The sequence below is a fragment of the Capra hircus genome, chromosome 10, assembly GCF_001704415.2.
Source record: "Capra hircus breed San Clemente chromosome 10, ASM170441v1, whole genome shotgun sequence".
In the NCBI taxonomy this organism is placed as follows: domain Eukaryota; kingdom Metazoa; phylum Chordata; class Mammalia; order Artiodactyla; family Bovidae; genus Capra; species Capra hircus.
In genome coordinates this window covers 1,519,857-1,541,472 of record NC_030817.1, presented here as the reverse complement: position 1 = coordinate 1,541,472, position 21,616 = coordinate 1,519,857, and the positions used below count along the sequence as shown (strand labels likewise).

The 21,616-nt window shown below is 53.4% G+C and overlaps 1 protein-coding gene across 6 annotated transcripts in view; it reads left to right on the top strand.

Moving 5' to 3' along the window:
* Positions 1-21,616, top strand: part of TDP1 (tyrosyl-DNA phosphodiesterase 1) — a 72,945-nt gene that overhangs the window by 38,829 nt on the left and 12,500 nt on the right. For all 6 annotated transcript variants that reach the window (XR_001918634.1, XM_018053850.1, XM_018053851.1 and 3 more), the window contains exon 14: positions 16,001-16,103. Coding sequence is in view for 5 of the 6 variants with exons in the window: in XM_018053850.1 (XP_017909339.1) it covers positions 16,001-16,103 (103 nt within the window). In the remaining variant the exon portion in view is untranslated. The remainder of the gene's footprint in view (positions 1-16,000; positions 16,104-21,616) is intronic.

The window sequence follows — 21,616 nt, the reverse complement described above, 5'->3', positions numbered from 1 at the left end:
TCCCGTTATAGTCACACTGTTTACTCACATTCCAGGAGGGGGATAAACTGGAACTGTACACCAGGGCCGAGGCTGAATCTTGGAGGCCATCTTCCGATTCTGCCCTCCTCTGGCCTCATTCATTACTCAGCTGGGTTCATCCATCTGCTTCTCCAGCCTTGACTTGAAATAATTTCTTCCTGTTTTGAAAATTGAGGTTTGTTTTCCATAGTCAAGGGAAAGTCTCCTTGAGCATACTCACAAGACTGGCCCTCGGGCTCCCCAGAGGCTGTTTGAGAAGTGCAGCCCCAGCATTATTTGGAGCCAAAGGAGGCAACTTGATTGGAGGGAGGTTCTAACCCTGCAGCATGATGGCTTTGGGACCCACACTCAGTAAGTCTTATAAGAGATAAGCAGACTCCTACAAGACACAACTCCCCCCGCTGCCCCCACCCCCGACCCAAGAAGGAAAGCCTCATCACTTCAGCCACACACTTCACGTGTTTCCTGTGGAGTGCACATAGTGGTCGCGGGCCGTTTCTCAGCCCGTCCTAAGTAGAGGATGCTGGCTTCCTGGTCACAGAGATTGGCTTTACCCAGCTGACACTTCACAAATGGGGAAGCAGCTTGGAGTCAGGGACTGCTAGCTCTCATCTAGTTCTCGTCTTCTACTTTGTCCTTTTATGTTTGCAGATTCCCTGTTTTCTCCCCCCCTCTCTTTTGTGCTGCGCTGTGACTGGGCTTCTCACTGGAAGCGTGTGTAGAGCCTAGGCTATGTTTCGGTATTAGGTGGCTGCCGCATCACCAAAATCTCCCCTGAAACCATTTTTAGTGAAGTCTCTTTGTGAACGGACCTGTCTCCATTAGTTTCTGTCCTGCTCTAAGAGAAAAGGAGTTCGTAAGTCCCACACTGTTTTTCCTACTGGAGTGCTCTTCCTGACACTTGGTAATTTTGTGAAATACGTGTGGTTTCTCGCAGACCAGTAATTATGGTGCCTGTACGGTACTCACTCTGCAGTGGCCCAGGAAATTGTGAGTGAGCGGGCGGCACCCCTCTTCCTCTAGCTACCACTCATTTTCTGAGCTTCTCAGGTTTTAAGTGTGTTTTCCTTTCTGTACTGTCCAGCACGCTTAAGCTTATTTTTAAGGATTTTCTCAAATCTTCCCCTTTGAAACTTCTTCTAGCTCAGCAGACATGAGTCATCATTTTTCCTCCTTTGTGTTTTGTAAGGCTTTCAGGTGGTGCAGTGGTAAAGAATCCACCTGCCAGCGCAGGAGATCAGGTTCAGTCCCTGGGTCGGGGAGATGCCCTGGAGGAGGAAATGGCGACCTACTCCAGTGTGCTTGCCTGGGAAATCCCGCGGATACAGGCGCCTGGTGGGCTGCAGTCCACGGGGTCACGAAGAGCCAAACCCAACTGGGCGCACGCACAGCACTCCTTGCCCGGCCCTTTCGTGTCCTCCTTGTTGGCTCTGAGGGCATTCATTGGCCTCAGTTTATTATGAGCTGCTTGGGCGCCTGTGCCAGGGGCTTGCTTACCTTTATTCTCAGCATCTAACGCATCTGACCTGTGCCCAGTTAGTTTAGGGACCAGTGCATATTTAAATCAGAGCCCTTTACAAAATACTTCTGTTCAAATAGGTCTTATCTACATATCACAGGTTAGGGGTGTGCAGAGTGAAGTGTCTTCTCCTCCTTGTTACCCAGCCATCCTGCTCATCCTCAAACCACCACTGCTGGTTTCTTCACTTTAACCCCATCAACCCTTTCAAACTCAGGTACCTCGGATGATGATGATATCCCATCAGCCATGGAGGAAATACAGTACTATGGAGGAAACAGCCCCGAGGTAGAGTCCAAAGATCCATGTCCTAAGCTGGGATTGCCACATACTAGCCTTGCCACTCAAATCTTGGAAAAATCATTTCTTATCTGGGCCTTTATCTGACTTGTGGAGTGATCAGAGGACAATGATAGGAAGTAAATGTGGCCGTTACCCATTAAAGTGTATGAGGTGTTAAGTGTTAGTTAACCACTTAATTTTTACTGGCTGTTGACAACCACGTGTTATTATTAACGTCATATTCATCAGACCTCTAGGGAGTCAAGAAAGCTTATCAAGACTTTATCTGTTTGGTTTATATGAAGAAAGGATGTGTAATATGTGACCTAAAGACTTTTGATAAATAAAGCCTTTACTGAACTCAGTGTGGTTAAGCTTAAGACTAGTCACAATTATTCTACAACAGCAACACAAGTATATTCAGCCAGAAGAATGTGTTCAAAGAAACTTAAAGTTAGCACTTTGGGCTGAACTTACTAGAATGTTATATCGGCAGGCTTTTGTCTGGTTTCTTTTATGGAAAGCTATTTATAGTTCTCAATGCTACTGTGAAATCATCCCATGTTTGATGGGCAGCCTGTTATGGAAATTACCAGAACATAATGACAAAGACAGTGTTTAAATTTTACCACAGGACCAAGCAGGCAAGAAGATGAGCTTGAAGAAGCAGCCTTGGCTGAGAAGATAGTGCCTGGGAGTGTTTGGCAAACCCCAGTGAGAACAGCTATGAAAGCTGTGCATTGTGGGTGGGCAGAAGGGATCGCTGTCGCAGTTGCCTGGCAACCGACAGGACAAGTAGAGATGTTGGTGCTGCCACTTTAGTGGAAAACAAGACGAGTGCTTGACTGCAGAACCGCTGCGGCTGCTTTGAGGAAACATGTAGGGCGCTCGCCGCCTCTGCCTCTCCCCACAGTAGTGCGGTGCTTTAATGTCTGGTCCTTTGATTCGGAAACAAATAGTCTGTTTCCTCCTTTGAGCTTTAAAAAAAAAAAAAATCCCATTGGACCTCACAGAAAATTATTCCTAGATGTCACTGGCGTGGGCTCGGTACCCTGGCATCACAGCTCCAAGGTACTGGTATTAGTTGGCATGCCGCGTGCACTTTGCTACGGATGACTGTTAGGAGCACCGTCTGCGAGCGACTTCCTTTGTGCGTATGGGGTGCTCGCAGGCCCCTTGCCTTCTCTCGCTCTGGTGTGAGCAGACCGAGGCCAGCGCATGCCCTGTTCCGTGCTCGTGGGAGCAAGTCTCAAAGCGTTAGCCCTGCTGGGAAGAAGCTTGGGACCCCAACCTAGCGTCTCTAGACCCTCAAACTCCAGCACTGCTGGTGACGAGCGATACCTGTGGCTGGAGGTGAGGCGCTGTCTGGGAGGCCTGCAGCAGGAACCAGCCTCCAGGGAACACGCCTCACAGATGACGGCAAGTGTGTGTGTGCTGACTATATGCTCACTCCCTGAATCCTCCCCGTTAGTAGCGAGGTACTCGGATCCTCATTTTAGAGCTAGGAAGCTAAAGCAGAGAGGCCTTAAGAAACATTCCCGAGGAGGCCCAGCTGGCAGGGTGATAGAGGTAGGATTCACGCCCTGAGAGTCCAGCGTGACGTCCGTGCCTGCGTGCCAGACGCTGCTCTAGGCTTTGGTGCCAGATGATGAACAGGGCGTGGTCCCTGCCCTCAAGGAGCTTGTATTCTAGCTGTTGAGGCCCTGGTGCCTTCTGCTTTGGCATCGGCCCTGCTGGCTGAGGCTTGGGAGAACATGCAGCTCAAAAGCTCACGGCAGCCTCGTTCCCTGAAGACCACCATGCCAGACCTTGCCTCCTCCTAGCAGCCTCCCCCTCTGCTAAGCCAGGCGTCTCCCCCCAGCTCTTCTCTCCCGGCGTTTAGCCCAGAATGCTCTGACTTCCTGCCGTCGCTTTGCCAGAGCCTTGCCTCCCTCCTCCCGCAGTGAGGTTTTGGTTTCTGCCGTGGCTGTCCCCTGTGGCCCCTGCTGCGCGCTCAGGCGACAGCTTGGCTGCTGTGAGGGGCCTGAGGCTGCTCTTCTCTAGCCTTGTGTATCCTGCCTCTGCTAGTCCAGCCACCGACCATCCCTTCTGTGCCAGGATTTGACACGGTCCAGTGCTTAAATCTTCAGGGCTCTCTTTATTGGCTGCACCAGAGACAACATTAGGAATCTTAAACAGTTCCCTGACCAGGGATCAAACCCGTGCCCTCTACAGTGGAAGCCTGGAGTCTTACCCACTGGAGGACCAGCCTTAACTTACCCACTGGAGCGTCCCTTCAGGGCTTTCTTGAAACGCTTCATCCTGGCTATCAGTCCCCACTTACTAGTCGACATCTGGGACCTGAGCTGGGGCCTGACTCCTCCAGCTTCTGCTCAGCTACTCTGTTCACACCAGACCCAACCACGTGGCGCAGAGCTTCCTGCCGCGAGCCTGGGTCTCGTGGGCGGCCCTGTCGTCCCACCGTGAGCCGCTTCTCGCCCTGCCTTTCACCTGCTCTGCCTTTGTGGATCCACACTCGGCCCTGTTCTCAGCACCAGGCTGGGCCTGTGGGCCTGCCGACGTCCCGAGCTCGGGGTAGTGATCGCTCCGCCTGCCAGTCTGCCGCGCTCTTCATCGGCGTGTGTGTGTCCATGGGAACTCACAGTTCCCTCTGTGGCAGTTAAGGGCATCCAGGGCGGCAAAAGCCGGGGAAGGAATGGCTCAGAGGAGAGAGAGACCACTTCTGCGTAAGATAACCACGCTTTGGGACGGGGTCCGTTCTGTGTGTGGCAGACCGAGGGGACACACCGGGTGGAAGAAGCCGTGTCCTTGAAACCCTGAGGCGGAGCGTGCTGCAGGGGGGCCGGCAGGGGGCGGGGCCGGGGGCGGGGCCGGGGGCGGGGCCCCGGGTGACGTCAGAGGACTGGGGGCTTCCGGTGCGGGCGCTCAGGGCCTGTGAACTGGTGATGCTGATGACGGCTATCGCTGTTCAGGGCTTTGAGTGCAGTTTTCATGGTGATGCCCCCCTGTGCTCTCCGGAGCTAAGGAGAGCAGATATTTCATGAATATAGCAACGGCTCGGAGCCGAGGCGCTCCTCGAGGACATGGTCGAACCAGAGCTTGAACAGCTCCTTTTTCCAAGTCACGTACTCTTTCTGGAATTGATTTATGGGATAGAAAAGAGAAGCTAAAGCGTGAGGGCAGAAAAAACTACCAAGAAGCTGGTGCAAAGTTCCAGACAAAGGTGGCCGCAGAAGGGCAGAGCAGAGGGCCGTTTACATAAAGGCCTTCTTACAGAAAGACCTGGAGGACACAGGAGCGGGCTGGTGAGAGCAGGCCGGGGCAGCTGGAGGAACCAGGTCGCCCGCAGGGCTGCGGACAGAACTGTCCAGGAGAATTGCCGGCATGGCAGGGCTTGCAGGGCCAGTTGCTCACCCCAGGGAGGATGCCCACGAGTCCTGGGAGATCTTAATGGAAACCACTCATGGGCTCCACAGCTTCGGTGCAGAGGCTGTGCCGCCAGGGGCCCGGGGAAGCGGAGGCCAGAGGCTTGCCCTCACAGACTTTGCTGGGGGCCCAGGGGAGGGCTCTTCTTCAGAAAGCCTTTAAAGGGCCCTCAGGTTAATTGACCAGATAGGGGCTATTCATCATACCTTTCATCCTTACTTGGATGTGCAAATGGTCCGCTCCCCGCAGCCACACCTCTGCTTCTCGACAGCTCCTTCCATTCTCTAAGCTGCTTCCCCTCGTGGGGAGTCAGGGACTAGGCTAGTTGAGGGCTTCGTGCTGTGTCCATGGAGCCCTTGGGGTTCTGGAAACCACTCCCAGAGCCCACTGACCTGCTCTGAATAGAGGACTCCCTAGGTTTAAGAAAAGGGCTTCCCTGGTGGCTCAGCTGGTAAAGAATCTGCCTGCAATGCAGGAGACCTGGGTTCAATTCCTGGATTGGGAAGATCCCCCTGGAGAAGGGAAAGCCTTCCCACTGCAGTGTTCTGGCCTGGAGAAGGCCATGGGGTCGCAAAGAGTCAGACACGACTGAACAACTTTCACTTCCTGTTTAAGAAAAAGTTACTATTACAATAGATAACCTCCCAAAGCCTTCTAACACCATTTCACAGATCTGTTGAAAATACCTATACATTCCAGGACTTCCCTGGTGGTGCAGCAGCTGGGGCTCCATGCTTCCCACGCAGGGGCCTGGGTTCGATCCCTGGTCAGGGAGCCAGATCCAACATATTGCAGCTGAGGCCTGGCACAGCTTAATAAACAAACAAATCCTTTTCAAAGAAAGTATGGATGCTTTCCAGATGTTCCCTTCGTGCCGTGCTTCACGACTCCCTGAGCACATTCACCTCGTTGTCGATTACTGTATTCAGCCCTCATTATAACCCAGTGAAGTGGGCATATGGTGCTGAGCCCATATTACAGGCAAAGAAATTGATGCCAAAGGATGTTAAGCCCAAGGTGACAGCTGGCCAAAACCAGAACTCACACCTGCGCCTGTGGGCGCTTCCTGTCCATGTACGGCAGAAACCACCACAATGCTGTAAATAAATTATTCTCCAATGAAACTTAATTAGTTATTTTTAAAAATCTTATGAATCTGTTGCTCTTTTCAAGTCCTTTTTTGCCCATCCACCACAGGAGACCAAAATAATGGAACGTTTCAGTCAAAAATGAAATAGCCAGCAGTTGTGGCTCATTGGTTACTATTAAGTACACGCTGAAATTATTTGACATGATATTCTAAATACCAATTTTGACTTGAGATTTGAAAAGCAACTTTTGATCCCACAGCACAGTATTCTTTGCCATTTTGGATTCTGGATGCTAACCTGATGGCTTCTAAAGCCCTTGTTAATTTGATTTGTGGGATCAAAGAGAGAAGGATCCTTTTACAGTGCAGGTTGGCCTTTAGGCTGGCCTGTGCCATGGAATGGGAGCTTGGCTTCCGAGTCCAGATTAGGAAGCGGGCTGTGACTGTGACTGAGAAGCAGAGTGAGGCTGTGCATGGACTCCTCGTCTGTTTGGTGACCAGAGTCAGTCAGGAGCACTGCTCGCAAAACCCACTCCCAAGGATCTCTTCTAACGCTTCACCCTGTTTATCAGTGGGAAAGCAAGGCCATAGTCGTTTTCATTTTTCTTTCCCTGCTGACGTGTCTTTGTTAATATATTGTATCTGTATCAGGTATCAGCCCCCAAATTGCAGCTGATATGATGTGTCCTTTGTGGTAATTAACCTCACAAGACATCTGCTTTAATTTTAACCATGCTTTTAAATTCCAGGCACTGTATCTCTCATATCTGTAGTGAAATTTGGGGGACATGTATCTGTATCCAGGAGACCCAAATCATTCTTTACAAAATAAAATAGAAGGTCACTCTCTCTCTGCCTCAGACACTTGTGGTGGGATTGCTAAATCAGTGAAGCAATCTGATGAGTAATTTTTGAACCCATCTACCACTGTAACCTTCTAGGATTAGGAGACCTGAATGGACCTGCCTTCTGGAGAATGGCAGTGCTTGGTGAGCCCCACCAGAGAAGAACCAGAGTCGCCCTCCCATAGATTTAGCCAAGCATCATGATGGTAATAGGGGGCATCTGTTATGCGTCATGTATGTGCCTGGGATTCTACACACTTTTTTTTTTTTTTTTTTTTTTGGCTGGCCAGGGTCCTAGTTGTAGCATGCAGGGTCTTTAGTTGCAGTCTGTGGGATCTAGTTCGATCCCTGTGAGAAATCCCTGGAGTCTTAACCACTGGACCAGCAGGGAGGTACCTGCACATCACTTTTATGAGGCAGGTGTGTTGCCCTACTCTGTAGGTGCAGGACCTGAAGATGAGCAGCGTTGGCCCTCGTCAGGATTGGAGCGTGTGCGCACGCAGGTCCTGCTCCCGCCCATTGCTCCTCTGTGCCTCTCCTGCTTCCGGGTCAATGGTTAGACCTCTCCTCTACCTTTTTGTGGTTAGTTCCCTTGGCTGCAGTGAACAAAAGCCTTGATACATTGTATCTTCTAAGCCTTTGTGTGTCAGGCTCTTTTCTTGAATTAATAACACGTTTCGCGCCTGCCTAACATCTGCAGGATTCAGGGCCCACATACATCTGTGGGCTCGAATAGCCATCAACAGCTTCTTCAAAGAGCTGGAATCTGTGGAGGAGGAAAGGGCTGTCAGCACACGAGCAGGCAGGGTGGGAGACGTCATGGTGGAGGAAATGATGTTTGCAAAGATGTGGAGGCAGTCAGTACAACAGTTAAGTTAACAGTATCATTTCATGGGAAATAGATGGGGAAACAGTGGAAACAGTGTCAGACTTTATTTTTTAGGGCTCCAAAATGACTGCAGATGGTGACTGCAGCCATGAAATTAAAAGACGCTTACTCCTTGGAAGGAAAGTTATGACCAACCTAGATAGCATATTCAAAAGCAGAGACATTACTTTGCCGACTAAGGTCCGTCTAGTCAAGGCTATGTTTCTCCTGTGGTCATGTATGGATGTGAGAGTTGGACTGTGAAGAAGGCTGAGCGCCGAAGAACTGATGCTTTTGAACTGTGGTGTTGAAGAAGACTCTTGAGAGTCCCTTGGACTGCAAGGAGATCCAACCAGTCCATTCTGAAGGAGATCAGCCCTGAGATTTCTTTGGAAGGACTGATGCTGAAGCTGAAGCTCCAGTACTTTGGCCACCTCATGCGAAGAGTTGACTCACTGGAAAAGACTCTGATGCTGGGAGGGATTGGGGGCAGGAGGAGAAGGGGACGACCCAGGATGAGATGGCTGGATGGCATCACCGACTCGATGGACGTGAGTCTGAGTGAACTCCAGGAGTTGGTGATGGACAGGGAGGCTTGGCGTGCTGCGATTCATCGGATCACAAAGAGTCGGACACGACTGAGTGAATGAACTGAACTGAGAGGAATCCTGAAAGGGCAGATGCAAGATAAACTTGAAGAGCGTAGACTTGGTCAGACTGTGGAGGTTCCTCAGCTTTGATATCTGCTTAAGGAGAAAGGCTGCGCTGGCACTTAGAGAGCCCCAGGGGGGAGACAGGCAGAGACAGGGCAGTCCATGTGGGGCTGAGGCCTGGAGTAGGAGGGGCTGAGCTGGGGAGGCCTTCTTGGAAACAGAGGATGTTGTGGCTTCCACGGTTGGGAACCCGCCTGCCAGTGCAGGGCCACGAGTTCGGATCCTGGTCCGAGGAGATTCCACATGCCTTGGGGCGGCTAAGCCCGCACGCTCTGGAGCCTGTGTTCCACAAGGGAAGCCCCCTCAGTGAGAAGCTTGTGCACCACACCTGCAGAAAGCCTGCGTGCAGCAACAAAAACCAACACAGCCCAAAAAAAAAAAAGATGTTATAAGGGCAGAAAAAGAGAAAAAACTTGATACCTGCCTCTATATAGTTGCCACATGAGCCAACAAGTCCAAAAGACTGCGACTCCTGAGCCTGCCTGAGACTGGACAGAAGCAAATTCAGAAGGAGGCTGGTTTTCAGAAGGGAAGGCATGCTGATGAGTTTCGGTTTTTAGAAAGTTGGGTTTGGGATGACCGTGCGATATCCCCATTGAGAAATGCAGCTTGTGACTGGAGATGCCCATTTGGAAATTTGGTGAGCCATCCAAGCCGGCCGAGTCTGAGCATTATTTTGTTCAAGTGACAGTTGCCGTCGGTGAGTGGGAAGGTCCCGGGGAAGAGACGAGACGAGAGGTGCAAGGACAGAGCGTCCGTCTAGAGGGCACGGTCGTTGTTCAGTCGCTCAGTCGTGTCCGACTCTGCGACCCCATGGACCGCAGCACGCCAGGCCTCCCTGTCCTCCTCCACCTCCTGGAGTTTGCTCAAACTCCTGAGGGTACAGAACCGCGTGGAAAGAGCAGCAAACACGAGAGAAGCTGAGTCCGAGAGCTGGGAGAGACCAGGGCAGGCACGTGGAGAGGGAGCCACAGAGGCCAGGGGCCGAGGAGGAACGCCGCCCTGCAGCAGAGCAGTCTGCAGCGGGCGCTCAGCAGTGGCACCCCGGCGTCCAGGGCCATCCTGTGCACTGTTGGGTGTCCAGCAGCATTGCTGGCCTCCAGAGAATGTCCCCAGACATTGCTAAATGCCCCCTGAGGGCAAAATCACCCCCAGTGAGAACCACTGGTCTAGAAGAATAAGGAGTGTAGAAAGCCCGTGGGGTCTGGCAGTTAAGAGTATTATTTGAGTAGAAGGCTGGCAGCAGAGGTTTTGAGAGAAAGATAGGAAAGCTGCCGACACCTTGTTCCAGGACAGCAGGCCCCATCCAGGCTGCTCTCCAGAGTGTAAGATCAAAGGTTGGCGGTGCTTCAAGCCAGTGGATCTGTGGCAGTTTGTCACAGAGCAGCAACAGGAAACTGAAGCTCACTGCACGTTAATAAAGGAGAAATAAAGGAGACTGACGGCGTAGCTTACAAGTGGAAAGTCACAGAGTCGAACAGAGGTCTAGAGATGCAAGAGAATCCATCGGAATTAAAGACTGTGTCTTTGCATATACTTAGATACAATTCACATCTTTCACAGTGAAAGTATCTGTCCATATTCCTCACAAAAAATGATTTTTAGTACATACAAAGAAACAGAGCTCAGGTTCAGCACAGGGAAACCCACAGCAAATGCAAAGTGGCATGTGATGCGCGGCGTCATTGTGTATGAGAGAGAGAGAGAGGCAGGCAGGCAGCTGTGGGGCTTGGGGACAGCGAGACCGCAGCCTGAGCTCGTCCTTCCCGCCCCGTCACCCAGCTGCTCCGTCCCCATCCCCCTCGCGTCGCTGTCCAGCTGTCCACCGTCTGTCTGTGGCATTTGCTGCCTGCCCCCTCCGCCAGGCGGCGTGGCTAAAAGCCCAGTCTGTTGGGCATCTCTGCGCTGGGGCAGCGGGCCAGGGGTGAACGATCAGGGATCAATGTCAAAAGCAACGTTCTATCAGAGGACACAGCCCCCGGGTCAGCGGGCATCCTCCAGGGTTCACACGCCTTCCAGCAGGATCTTCAGCTCCATCAGCCGCAGCAGGGCTCAGGCCAGGGTGGGCGGTGGTGGGCTCTGCCGACGCTGCCGTTACCAGGTTCTCGGCCTTCAGAGGCCCGCGGCAGAGTGGGCCCAGAGGTCACCTCTGTGGCTCCCTGCTCCTCTCTCGCATGGCTGTTTTCCCAGCAGGATAGCGTGGGTTTTGTCTCTGTGGTCAGAGTATGTAGATGAAGGGATTGATCTCGTTAGAGGTAAACACGGATGCTTCTAGTCATTGTAGACTGCTGTCCAGAAAGGGATGCTTGGGCTCATCGGCTGAAACCCCGCCTTCTGGAAGGCAGAAGCTGAGGCCCAGGAGGAAGAGGAGTGCTCTCCGGTGTCACTGAGGGCAGTGTCCTCTCCTGGGCTTGGGGTGCAGGGCCCTGCTCTCAACACTGGCCTGCCTGCCTTCTCCGTGTCCTTTCCACGGCCTTCCTGTGCTTTGCTGAGCTTTATTTTAGGAATTGTCCATTATACGTTATTAGTTTAAATGTAGCCTTCAAGCTTTAAGCCATGGGACAGAATTCCCATATTGTGAGCTGAGATCAGATCTCTTAACAGCCATGCTCTGTGGGCCATGTCGGAAACTGGACCACAGCTGAGCTCCTGGTCATCAGTCTAGTCCAGTCTCTCAATCGTGTCCAACTCTCTGCGACCCCATGAACTGCAGCACGCCAGGCCTCCCTGTCCATCACCAACTCCCAGAGTTTACTCAACCTTATGTCCATTGAGTCGGTGATGCCATCCAGCCATCTCATCTTCTGTCAACCCCTTCTCCTCTTGCCCTCAGTCTTTCCCAGCATCAGGGTCTTTTCCAGTGAGTCAGCTCTTTGCATCAGGTGGAAAAAGTATTGGAGTTTCAGCTTCAACATCAGTCCTTCCAATGAACACCCAGGACTGATCTCCTTTAGGATGGACTGGTTGGATCTCCTTGCAGTCCAAGGGACCCTCAAGAGTCTTCTCCAACACCACAGTTCAAAACCATCAATTCTTTGGTGCTCAGCATTCTTTATAGTCCAACTCTCAGATCCATACATGACCACTGGAAAAACCATAGCCTTGACTAAAGGGACCTTTGTTGGCAAAGTAATGTCTCTGCTTTTTAATGTGCTATCTAGGTTGGTCATAACTTTCCTTCCAAGGAGTCAGCGTCTTAATTTCATGGCTGCAGTCACCATCTGCAGTGATCAGGGCTCCATAAACTGCCCAGTTGAGTAACTGACTGTTGGTCTGCTTAGCTGGGGGCTCGGGGGAAATCCTCCCGCCCCACGGAGGCTGCATGACGCTCCTGCTCGCCTGGGCTGAGCCAGGTCTGTTTCGCGGAGTCCCTTCTCTCGCACGTTTCTGGTCAGGGCAGCCCCGAAGGCGCCGTGGCTCTAGCTTGTTTGTGGGGTTTCCGCTCGTTGCTGTGGTTCCAGCCTGTTCTCCTCCGCTGTGTGTTCATCCTCGCCGGCTCCTGCCCGCCCTGCACACGTCAGGCTGTGGAATCAGGGCAAAGTCAGCAACGTTACCCAGACTGCTTTACTGACTCCTGGAGCTCTGATGTCAAATCCCTGTAAGTTGTATATGTTGTATATAATACAGGACACACGCACACCCCCCAAAGCGCTTCTGTTCGCTGGTTGAACCCGAACTAACATGCATCTCCACCCCCCTGAAGCCCGTTTTATTCACTGTTACTTTCTCAGTGGGACTCACAGTCAGTCCACTGTATATGTGGTCCCTTCATATCTGTAGTTATGTGTCTGTGATTCAGCCCAGCCGCCTGACTTTCTTAGTGGCTTACTTCTGATGCACATCCAGAGTCCCGCCCTCCAAAGTTCTCCAACGTACAGGTGTTTGATACTCCCAAAGAACGCAAAGTCAGTTCCAACCCAGCCCTCTCTGGTGATGAAGCACAGACTACCCAGAAAGCGCAGCCCTGGGGGAGGAGCCGCAGCTCAGGCCGGCGGGAGGCAGAGGAGACACAGAGAGCGAGCTCGCGGGCCACAGTGGCCAGAGCGGAAAGCCAGGACAGGCAGGGGACGTGAGTCCTGGCCGGAGACGACTGGACGCTAACGCTGCTCTGGCGTTTCAGGAACCAAACAGCGTGCCGTCAGGAGGCTTGTGGTGCCACTGGGCGTCTGCCAGACACTGGCAGGCGCCCACCCTCACTGTCCACAGACACACAGGCAGGTCAGAGTCTGCACATGCACAGCCCGTGTCCTGGCTGTGGCCGTCCGGGGTGCCAGTGATGCAAACTGTATTCGGAGTGTAAAGAATGATTAAGGGTGCTGTTTCAAGGAATAAAAGTTTTTATCACCTAGAAAGTCTGGAAGAGACTTTTTATTCTATTCAGGATAGACTTTAAGGTTCTAGGTGCTTAGAATTCTCTTAGAAGCCAAATACAGACGAGGACTGGAAGAGACCATCTGAAGAGGTTCCTCATGGTCTCCATTGATGTTTATCTTGGAATAAGCCCTCCGATCTTGGGATGTTGAGAAAAATGAGACTAGTGAGGGAAAAGTGGAAATGAGCCTTCCAGAAAGTGCCTTTAGCCTACGGTGCTATGCTGACACATGGAGAGTTACCAGACGGTGATAATCTAGAAGCTGGGAAAAAATTCACAGGAAGACGGCTTCCACCTCACACTGGTTGATTTTGCCATTAAAACCTGTGTCTCTGCCTGGGAGGTCACTTCACATTACTAACAAGCAAGAGAAATAGAAGCGTGCTGTCATCTTGGACTTCTAAGAAGCCAATTTTTTTTCCTAGAGTCATAATATCACTGTATTGCCAGCTTCCCGCTTCCTCTCCTCACGTTTCCGTGACACATCACAGATGGTGATGTTCATGACTGGCTCCTGCGCATCAAAGGGAGTCCCCTGGTCCGTCCAGGAGGCAGGAGGTCTGCGGATACGCTTCTGTGTTCTGACGCTCTGGCTTTCTTCCGTTAAGAGCTCCCTCAGCTCTGGTCTCTGTAGCACCTGACCAGAACCAGTCCTGTTCACCTTGCTGCTGCCTGTCTCTCCTTGACTTGGATTCCCACAGCAGCAGTTCCAGCCCACGGCTCAGAATAGTTGATGCCTCAGCAGATGAATCTTTTAATATTCTGTTACCCAGTAAAGTCAGGCTTTAAGGGTCTGAGAGGCTGAGGTTTTCTCTCCATTCTAATAATGAAATAGAATTTGGGTGAACCTAATTGAAAAAATGTTTCCAGCGAGTAATCAACTTTTGGATGAGAGGTTCTGGCCCAGCTTGCTGCAGGAGAGTTTCCAAAGATGCCTCAGAGCCTTTCCATCTCTGCTCCTGGTGACTTGCTTGCCCTGACGCCTCCCCTCTGGTCAGGCTCCAGCCTCCTTCCTTCCACCGTGATTCCAGCCATGTCCACAGCTCTTAATCTACATAAAACACGATGCTGTTTTCTTTGGACTGAAAGTAAAATTAGCAGGAAAGGTAATATGTTTATCAATACCATCTTACTCTGTAAGTTTGTTTTTTAAGTACAATTGAGTCACCATATTACTTTCAGGTATAATACAGTGACTCAGTATTTTCATGGCTTATACTCGATCTATAGTTTTTTATGAGATAATGTCTCTCGGACCTCCCTGGTAGTCCAGTGGTTAAGAATCTGCCTTCCAATGCAGGAGACATGAGTTCATCCCCAGGTCTGGAAAGATTCCTCCAGGCTCCTCTGTCCATGGGATTCTCCAGGCAAGAATACTGGAGCGGGTTGCCATTTCCTCCTCCAGGGGGTCGTCTCAGACAAGGGGTCAACCTGGAGTCTCCTGCGTTGGCAGGCGGCTTCTTCACGACGCCCAGGCGTATATGCTTGCAGCCTGTTTACTCTGGGCACAGCAGATGGCGCCTCTTCACCCCCTCCGCAGTCTTGCCCCTCCCCGCTCCCTCCCCACCGTGACCTCCGGTTTGTTCTCTGTATCTGTCAGGCTGTTTCTGCTTCGGCATGTTTAGTTGTTTCCTATCTTTAGATTCCTTACATCAGCCGTAACAGGCAGTGTTTTTCTGTGTCTGACTTCATAAGCATAATACCCTCTGTGCCCATCCACATTGGTGCAAATGGCAACGAAATTTCGCTTTTTCACTACTGAGTAATACTCCATTCTGTACTTACATAACACACCACATCTTCATCGGTTCATCTGCAGTGGGCGCTTGGGTTGCTTCCATATCTTGACTGTTATAAATAATGCTACTGTGAACACGGGGTACGTGTATCTTTTCAAATTATTGGTTGTTTTTTCCCTTAGAGTATATACCCAGGGGTGGGGTGGCTGGGTCTTTCGGCAGTTCTGCTTCTAGTGTTTTGAGGAACCCCCATGCTGTGTCCATAGTGACTCCATCAGTTTACATTCCCACCAACACTGCCCCAGGGTTCCCTTTTCCTCACATCCTCACCAACATTACTTTGTTATTTGTAGTCTTTTTGACCATAGCCATTGACAGAGCTTCCCAGGTGTAACAGGGGCTTCCCAGGTGGCGCTCATGGTAAAGAACCCTCCCGCAAATGCAGGAGGCATAAGGGACCTGGGTTCAGTCCCTGGGTCGGGAAGATCCCCTGGAGGAGGAAGTGGCAGCCCACTCCAATGTTCTTTCCTGGAGAATCCCCTGGACAGAGGAGTCTGGCGGGCTGCAGCCCACGGGATCACACCTAGTCGAACACTACTGAAGTGACTCAGCACCCACGAATTGCCGGGTATGGGTTGCTCATTGTGGCTTTGATTTCCATATCCTTGACTTAGTTTTTCCCTAAGTGCAGGTTTTATGTACAACAACAGCAGACACCCTGGCTCGGGCTACAGCAGGGTTGTGAACAGGAAGGGTTTTTCATAGGAAGAGGAAGGAATCTTTCTAAGGCAGGATAATTATTTTAATAGCCCGCCCTCAAGGGAAAACGCAGATGAGGGTGAAGCTGTCTTGGGCAGTTAGATAAACCTTGAAGAACGCAGCAGGATTTACATTCCTGGAAAATCCCATGGATGGAGGAGCTTGGTACGCTACAGTCCATGGGGTCACAAAGAGTCGGACATGACTTAATGACTTCACTTTCACTTTTCCCCAAACCCAGGACCATGCCGGAAGCTGAACGGATGTGAATGGGGCTCTGGGCGCTGACCGCTGCTCTCGCCGCTGGGGGCGTTTGACCCATGCCGAGACGCCTCACTGAGTCCTGCTCTGTTCTTGTCCCCGCAGCGCCAACCTGTCCAAGGCCGCCTGGGGCGCGCTGGAGAAGGGCGGCACCCAGCTGATGATCCGCTCCTACGAGCTCGGCGTCCTCTTTCTGCCCTCAGCGTTTGTAAGTCCACGCGGCTGCCTCACCCGCCGTGAGCAGGAGGGAGGCGGGGGCCTGACCGCCGTGAGCGGGAGGGAGGGGGCTGCCTGACCGCTGTGAGCGGGAGGGAGGCGGGGGCCTGACCGGCATGAGCGGGAAGGAGGGTGGTGCGTGCTCCCATCCTTGGGCTTCCCAGGTGGTGCTGGTGGTGAAGAACCCACCTGCCAACACAGGAGACGTAAGAGATGCCGGTTTGATCCTGGGTGGGGAAGATTCCCTGGAGGAGGGCACGGCAACCCGCTCCAGTATTCTTGCCTCGAGACTCCCATGGACAGGGGCACCTGGTAGGCTTATAGTCCATGGGCCACAAAGAGTCGGACACGACTGAGTAACTCAGCACGCACGCAGGTTCTCTTCTTCAGTCTCATGACTGGCCCAAGGTCAGGAGGTCACACAGCTATGAATTGTTTCCCGATCATTGTTCTGGGTGCCGTGTGGTCACTGCTCTCAAGGAGTATATACAGTAGGTGATGGAAGATCCTGCTTTGGGCAAAGTTAATAACAGTCTTTAAATAAAGATTGTGAGCCAGAATGTGAAAGTTACTACAAGATCAGCAAAGGGAGGAGTGAGCCAAGTGTGAGGTTTGTTCTGGGGTGGGGTGGCCGGAGACCACCTTCCGGAGCAGGACGTCTTGAGGAGGGGGCAGCGAAGGGTCCCGAGGATTCTCGGTCAGCAGGGAGGAACAGGAAAGGCTGGCTATGGAGGAACTGGCCCGAGCACCAGCCTGGAGGCAGGGAGGCTCACAGCATCTGCTGGAGACGGGGTCCCAGGGTCACAGAGGACCTACTGTCGCACCACGTGGGAAGCCATGCCTTTCTCTCGGTGCCCTTTTTCTTTTCTTGCCACTCACTGTAGTTGAGTTGCTGGTAAGCACACCTGTGATGCTGGCCCTTGGCACTTCGCTTGGCCTGGACCAGGAGACTCAGCCAGGGGAGCGCTGTGAGCTGGTCCTGAGACTTCCTTCTGGGCCCCACAACATGAGGGCATGGTCTCGAGGCGGGCCGAGAGTGCCTTTTCTCGGTCTTGGGGGGGTTCTCACAGAACCATCTCACAGGCTGTCCTGGGGCAGCCCCGTCACAGATGGGGTCACAGTCAAGGAGGCGACTTCCCCAGGCACCCCCCAGCGGATCCAGCAGCCCCCACTGCCCCGTCCGCCCGACCCTCCTGTGGTCGCTCAGCTGTGTCGCCGAGAGGTAGTAAATCCTCAGCACGAGGGAACTAACACTCGTGTGCTGTGATCGTAGTGACTGGAGCTTTGAGCGCAGGCTGGAGTCGCCTTCCAGTGACAGCTTCAGTCGTGGAGTAAATTCCCTGTCCCTCACTGGCTTCTGTTGCCAGCATCTGCAAACTTGCGGTCCTTTCTAACTGTCCCAACGCGGTCCCTCATCACGAAAACGAAAGCAGGAAAGAAGCACGCCGCGCTTGCAGAGGCTCTCAGCCCCTCTGAGCGACTGAGTTTTGCCTCCGATGTAGCTTCTGTGTGTGCGTTAGAGAAAGAGTGGCCGTAATCGTTGAGAATCCCCAGAAGGGCTCTAGGCTAGACTCTTCGCTCAGATGGTAGAGAACCCGCCTGCCAGTGAGAGATGCCGGTTCGATCCCTGGGCCGGGAAGGTCCCCTGGAGGAGGGCATGGCAACCCGCTCCGGCATTCTTGCCTGGACAGTCCCATGGACAGAGGGGCCTGGTGGGCCACAGCCCATGGGGTTGCAAAGAGGAGGACACAACAGAGCAAGGAGCTCACCACTGCAGGGCATTCTGGGTAGAATAAGGGTGGAGTCACATACGAAGACCGTCAGGCAAGAATGTTAAAAGAGGGACTCCCCCATCCTACGCTGTGCCCCAGGTTCAAGATCGAGGCCTCCAGCAGGGGCTGCGGAGCTGGCTTACTGGGGCGGCGGCTCTCGAGTGAGCAGGCCCGTGCCGTGTTTCCACGTGCAGATCCGCGCTTCACGGCAGGCCTCCTGCAGACTCTCAGGAGCCCGCACACCGCCGCTGTCTCGCCATCAGGCTTCTTCCCATCTGGGCAGATCGCCGTGTCCTTCAGCGAGTCATCCCTGACTGGGCAGAGTGCTGAGACGAGGCGTGTGTACAGCACGTGAGTGTCTGACCTCGCCTCCCAGGGGCCTGACGGTCGAGCTGAGCAAGGACGTCCTCGCAGTGAAGCAGATGCCTTGTATGAGAGACGCCCCGGGCATAAGCTGGCCGCTGAGACGCATGAGGAGGGCTGAGAGACATCCCGGGCATAAGCTGGCTGCTGAAATGCGTGAGGAGGGTTGAGAGACGCCCCAGGCATAGGCTGGCTGTGAGGCACACCGGGCATAGGCTGGCTGAGAGACGCGTGAGGAGGGCTCTGGGCCGAGTGAGCAGAGCCCAGAGGTCTTAGTGCATTTCCAAGGTCTTTTAGGTGCGTTTTTCAGAAACCAGCTTGAGCTGCCTTAGGCCCACAGAAGGGGGCTGTGCTGGGATCACGGGATGGGAAGGACAGTGGAGACGTGGAGGGCCGGGCCGGCCGGCCCCCGACGACGGGCTCTGTGGGCTGCTGCCCCTGCTGCAGCTCCGTCGCGGAGCTTCTCGGCCCCGTTGCGGGCCGTTCTGCGTTTCTAGTCACTGCACAAGTTTGGGTCTGCCCTCCACACCTCTCCTTCCCAGCCCCGGCCCCCAGTAGGGGCCTGCTTGCAGAGAAGGCAGTTTGGTGTGAGCTAGGAAGCCACCCAAGAGGTAGGAGCTGACTGCCAGAGAGTTTCACCCATGAGTGAGGTGATGTGTTTTATCAGCAGGAAGCAGCTGAAGGGTTTTTGCCGCACAGGAGACGTTGTCCTTCAGCCGCTCTGTCTCATCCACGTCACGTACTGTTCTGCGGAGCTTCTGAGAATGCAGGAGACCTCTGTGTGGCCCTCAGAGAACTAATGTTTATGGATTTGGCTTTGAGGGCAACCCGGAGATCTCTGCCAGGTCATCGGTCACCTTGCGGAGGCTGCAGGAGCCGAGAGCGAGACTTGGCTCAGGGAGGAGACGCCCTCCCGCTCAGTGCGCCCGGCTCGTCCCTGGACTCGGTGCCTGGGGTGGCCTCCCACACGGTCGGCTCTGCAAGCACCTCCCGCCGCCTCCGAGGAGGCAGACGAAGCGGGGTCTCCATTCTCGGGAGGCCTGTGCCGCTCTCCCAGCCAGGCAGCCCTGCCTTGGCCTTAATGCCTTGGCCACTGATGGGGTAGGGCCCACACACAGAGTTGGGAGTCGTCTTTACTCAGCCCGTTGATGCAAGCAGGAATCCGTGGAGACACCCTAGAGACACCGGGGCGATGTCTACCGGTTCCCTGGCATCCCGCGCCAGCCTTCTCGGGAGCCCTAATCTGTGTCACGGGCGGCCCTGAGGCTCCCCGGCTCCCCCACCCCCGCCGCAGGTGCTGCCCCTCTGCGCCCGCGGCCTTCGGACCCGGGCTTGCCCCGTGTGCCCTGTGTGGTCACTGTCGACTCGGGCACCCCCTCAGCTGGGCTGGGAGCTGCTCTCACAGGAGGGCCTGGCGCACGGGGGCCTCTCCCTGCAGTCTTTCCACTGGAGTCGCTCCCGTGAGGCTCCTGGGGCACCCTCACCCCTTTGTGTGAGGAGGACAGTCAGGCAGAGCAGGGACAGTGTGGGCGACGTGGATTTAATCAAAGGGGTACTGGGTAGGGGCGGTGCTCCGTCGTGTCCGACTCTTTGCGACCCCATGGACTGCAGCACACCAGGCTCCCCCATCCTTCACTGTCTCCCAGAGCTTGCTCAGACTTACATCCATCAGGTAGGTGATGCCATCCAACCATCTCATCCTCTGTCGCCCCTTCTCCTCCTGCCTTCAGTCTTTCCCAGCATCAGGGTCTTTTCCAATAAGTCGACTCTTCTCACCAGGCGGCCAAAGTATTGGAGCCTCAGCTTCAGCATCAGTCCTTCCAGTGAATATTCAGGACTGATTCCCTTTAGGATGGACTGGTTGGTTCTCCTTGCAGTCCAAGGGACTCTCAAGCGTCTTCTCCAACACCACAGTTCAAAAGCATCAATTCTTCAGCGCTCAGCCTTCCTTATGGTCCAGCTCTCGCATCCATGCATTACCACTGGATAAACATAGCTTCGACTAGACGGACCTTTGTCAGCAAAGTGATGTCTCTGCTTTTTAATAGGCTGTTGAGGTTGGTCATAGTAGATGCTCGAGGACTTGTCAGGAACAGTTTGCGGCGTGGGGCAGCTCACCTGTAGCTGTCTGTTGAAGTGACGCGTGTGCACACAGCCTCACGCTCACTGTCATGGGGTCTGTTGCCTCACTCACAGTAACAGTCCCTATGTCTTCCTTCAGTGTCTTAAACTCTCTGTGTTGGCCGTTGTCTTGAATGGCTGCTGGGAGCGGCGCAGTCTGCGGCCCGGTGTGATTCCTGTCTTTGGGTTTCTCCCTTCAGTGCTGTCAGGATAAGCCTTTTAATACGTTTCGCTACGTGTTTGCCAGAGACTTGCATAACACCCAGTTCCCGAGTCGCTCTTCTGACCGGACATCATCCAGACCCAGTTTCTGGAGATCAGCCCTCCTTTGTGGCCCTCGAGCAGAACAAGTTCCAGGTAGCCAAATACTGATGTGTTCCCATTTTTTCTGGTTTTTTCCCCTCTGGCTGTACCAGGCCTTAACTGCAGTACGCAGGACCTTTAGTCATGGCGTGTGGGACTTCATCCCCTGACCAGGGATCGAACCAGGGCCCCTGCACTGGGAGTGTGGAGTCTCCAACAGCTGGACCACAGGGAAGTCCATTCTGCTGCTTTTAAATGCGCAACTCAGTAAACACATCGTTTTGAGGTTAACCTAACTCGCCATAGAGCGTGGAGTCAGCAGCTTTCTCTTTGATCGGGAACACTTTCAATACCTTTGGGGATGAATGTGACTGTGCTCCCCTTGGCTGTTGTTGCTCACAGTAGGTACTCACCAGCGTTTGTTCAGTGAAGACCTTATTCCTTCATAGTCTTGACTTCATCCTTCCACTTTCGTAATGTTTTTTGAGTGGTCCCTTTTATCGTGGCAGTCTGCATGCAGGTTGGGAAATGATTTCCAGACGCAGAGCGTTTCAGAAGGGAGTGAGGTTATTAGGAGCGAAGAGCAGAGATAGAGCGGGCTGCCGCCTCCTGACAGGCCAGGGCGAGTTGGCCTTTTTTGTGGGTTAGTAGCCACAACTTCTATGCCTCGAGACAAAGATAGTTCCTACTGGCGGATCACCGTTAGGGGTTGGTTAGGTCCCTGTGCAGTGACTCCCAGGGTGAGCGTTCCCACCTGATGCGGGGTCAGGAGGCCTGCTGGCGATACCAGAGGAGATTTTGGCCGTGGTTACACAGGAGCTCAGTCGGCTCCAGGGGCGACCTTGGTCCAGTCTCTGCCTTTGTGGCCATGGTGTAAGGCCTTGCACCTCTGGCCTTGGGGCAGGACTCCACACCTTTAATTGAGGCGTATTTAACTTTTAGGCCA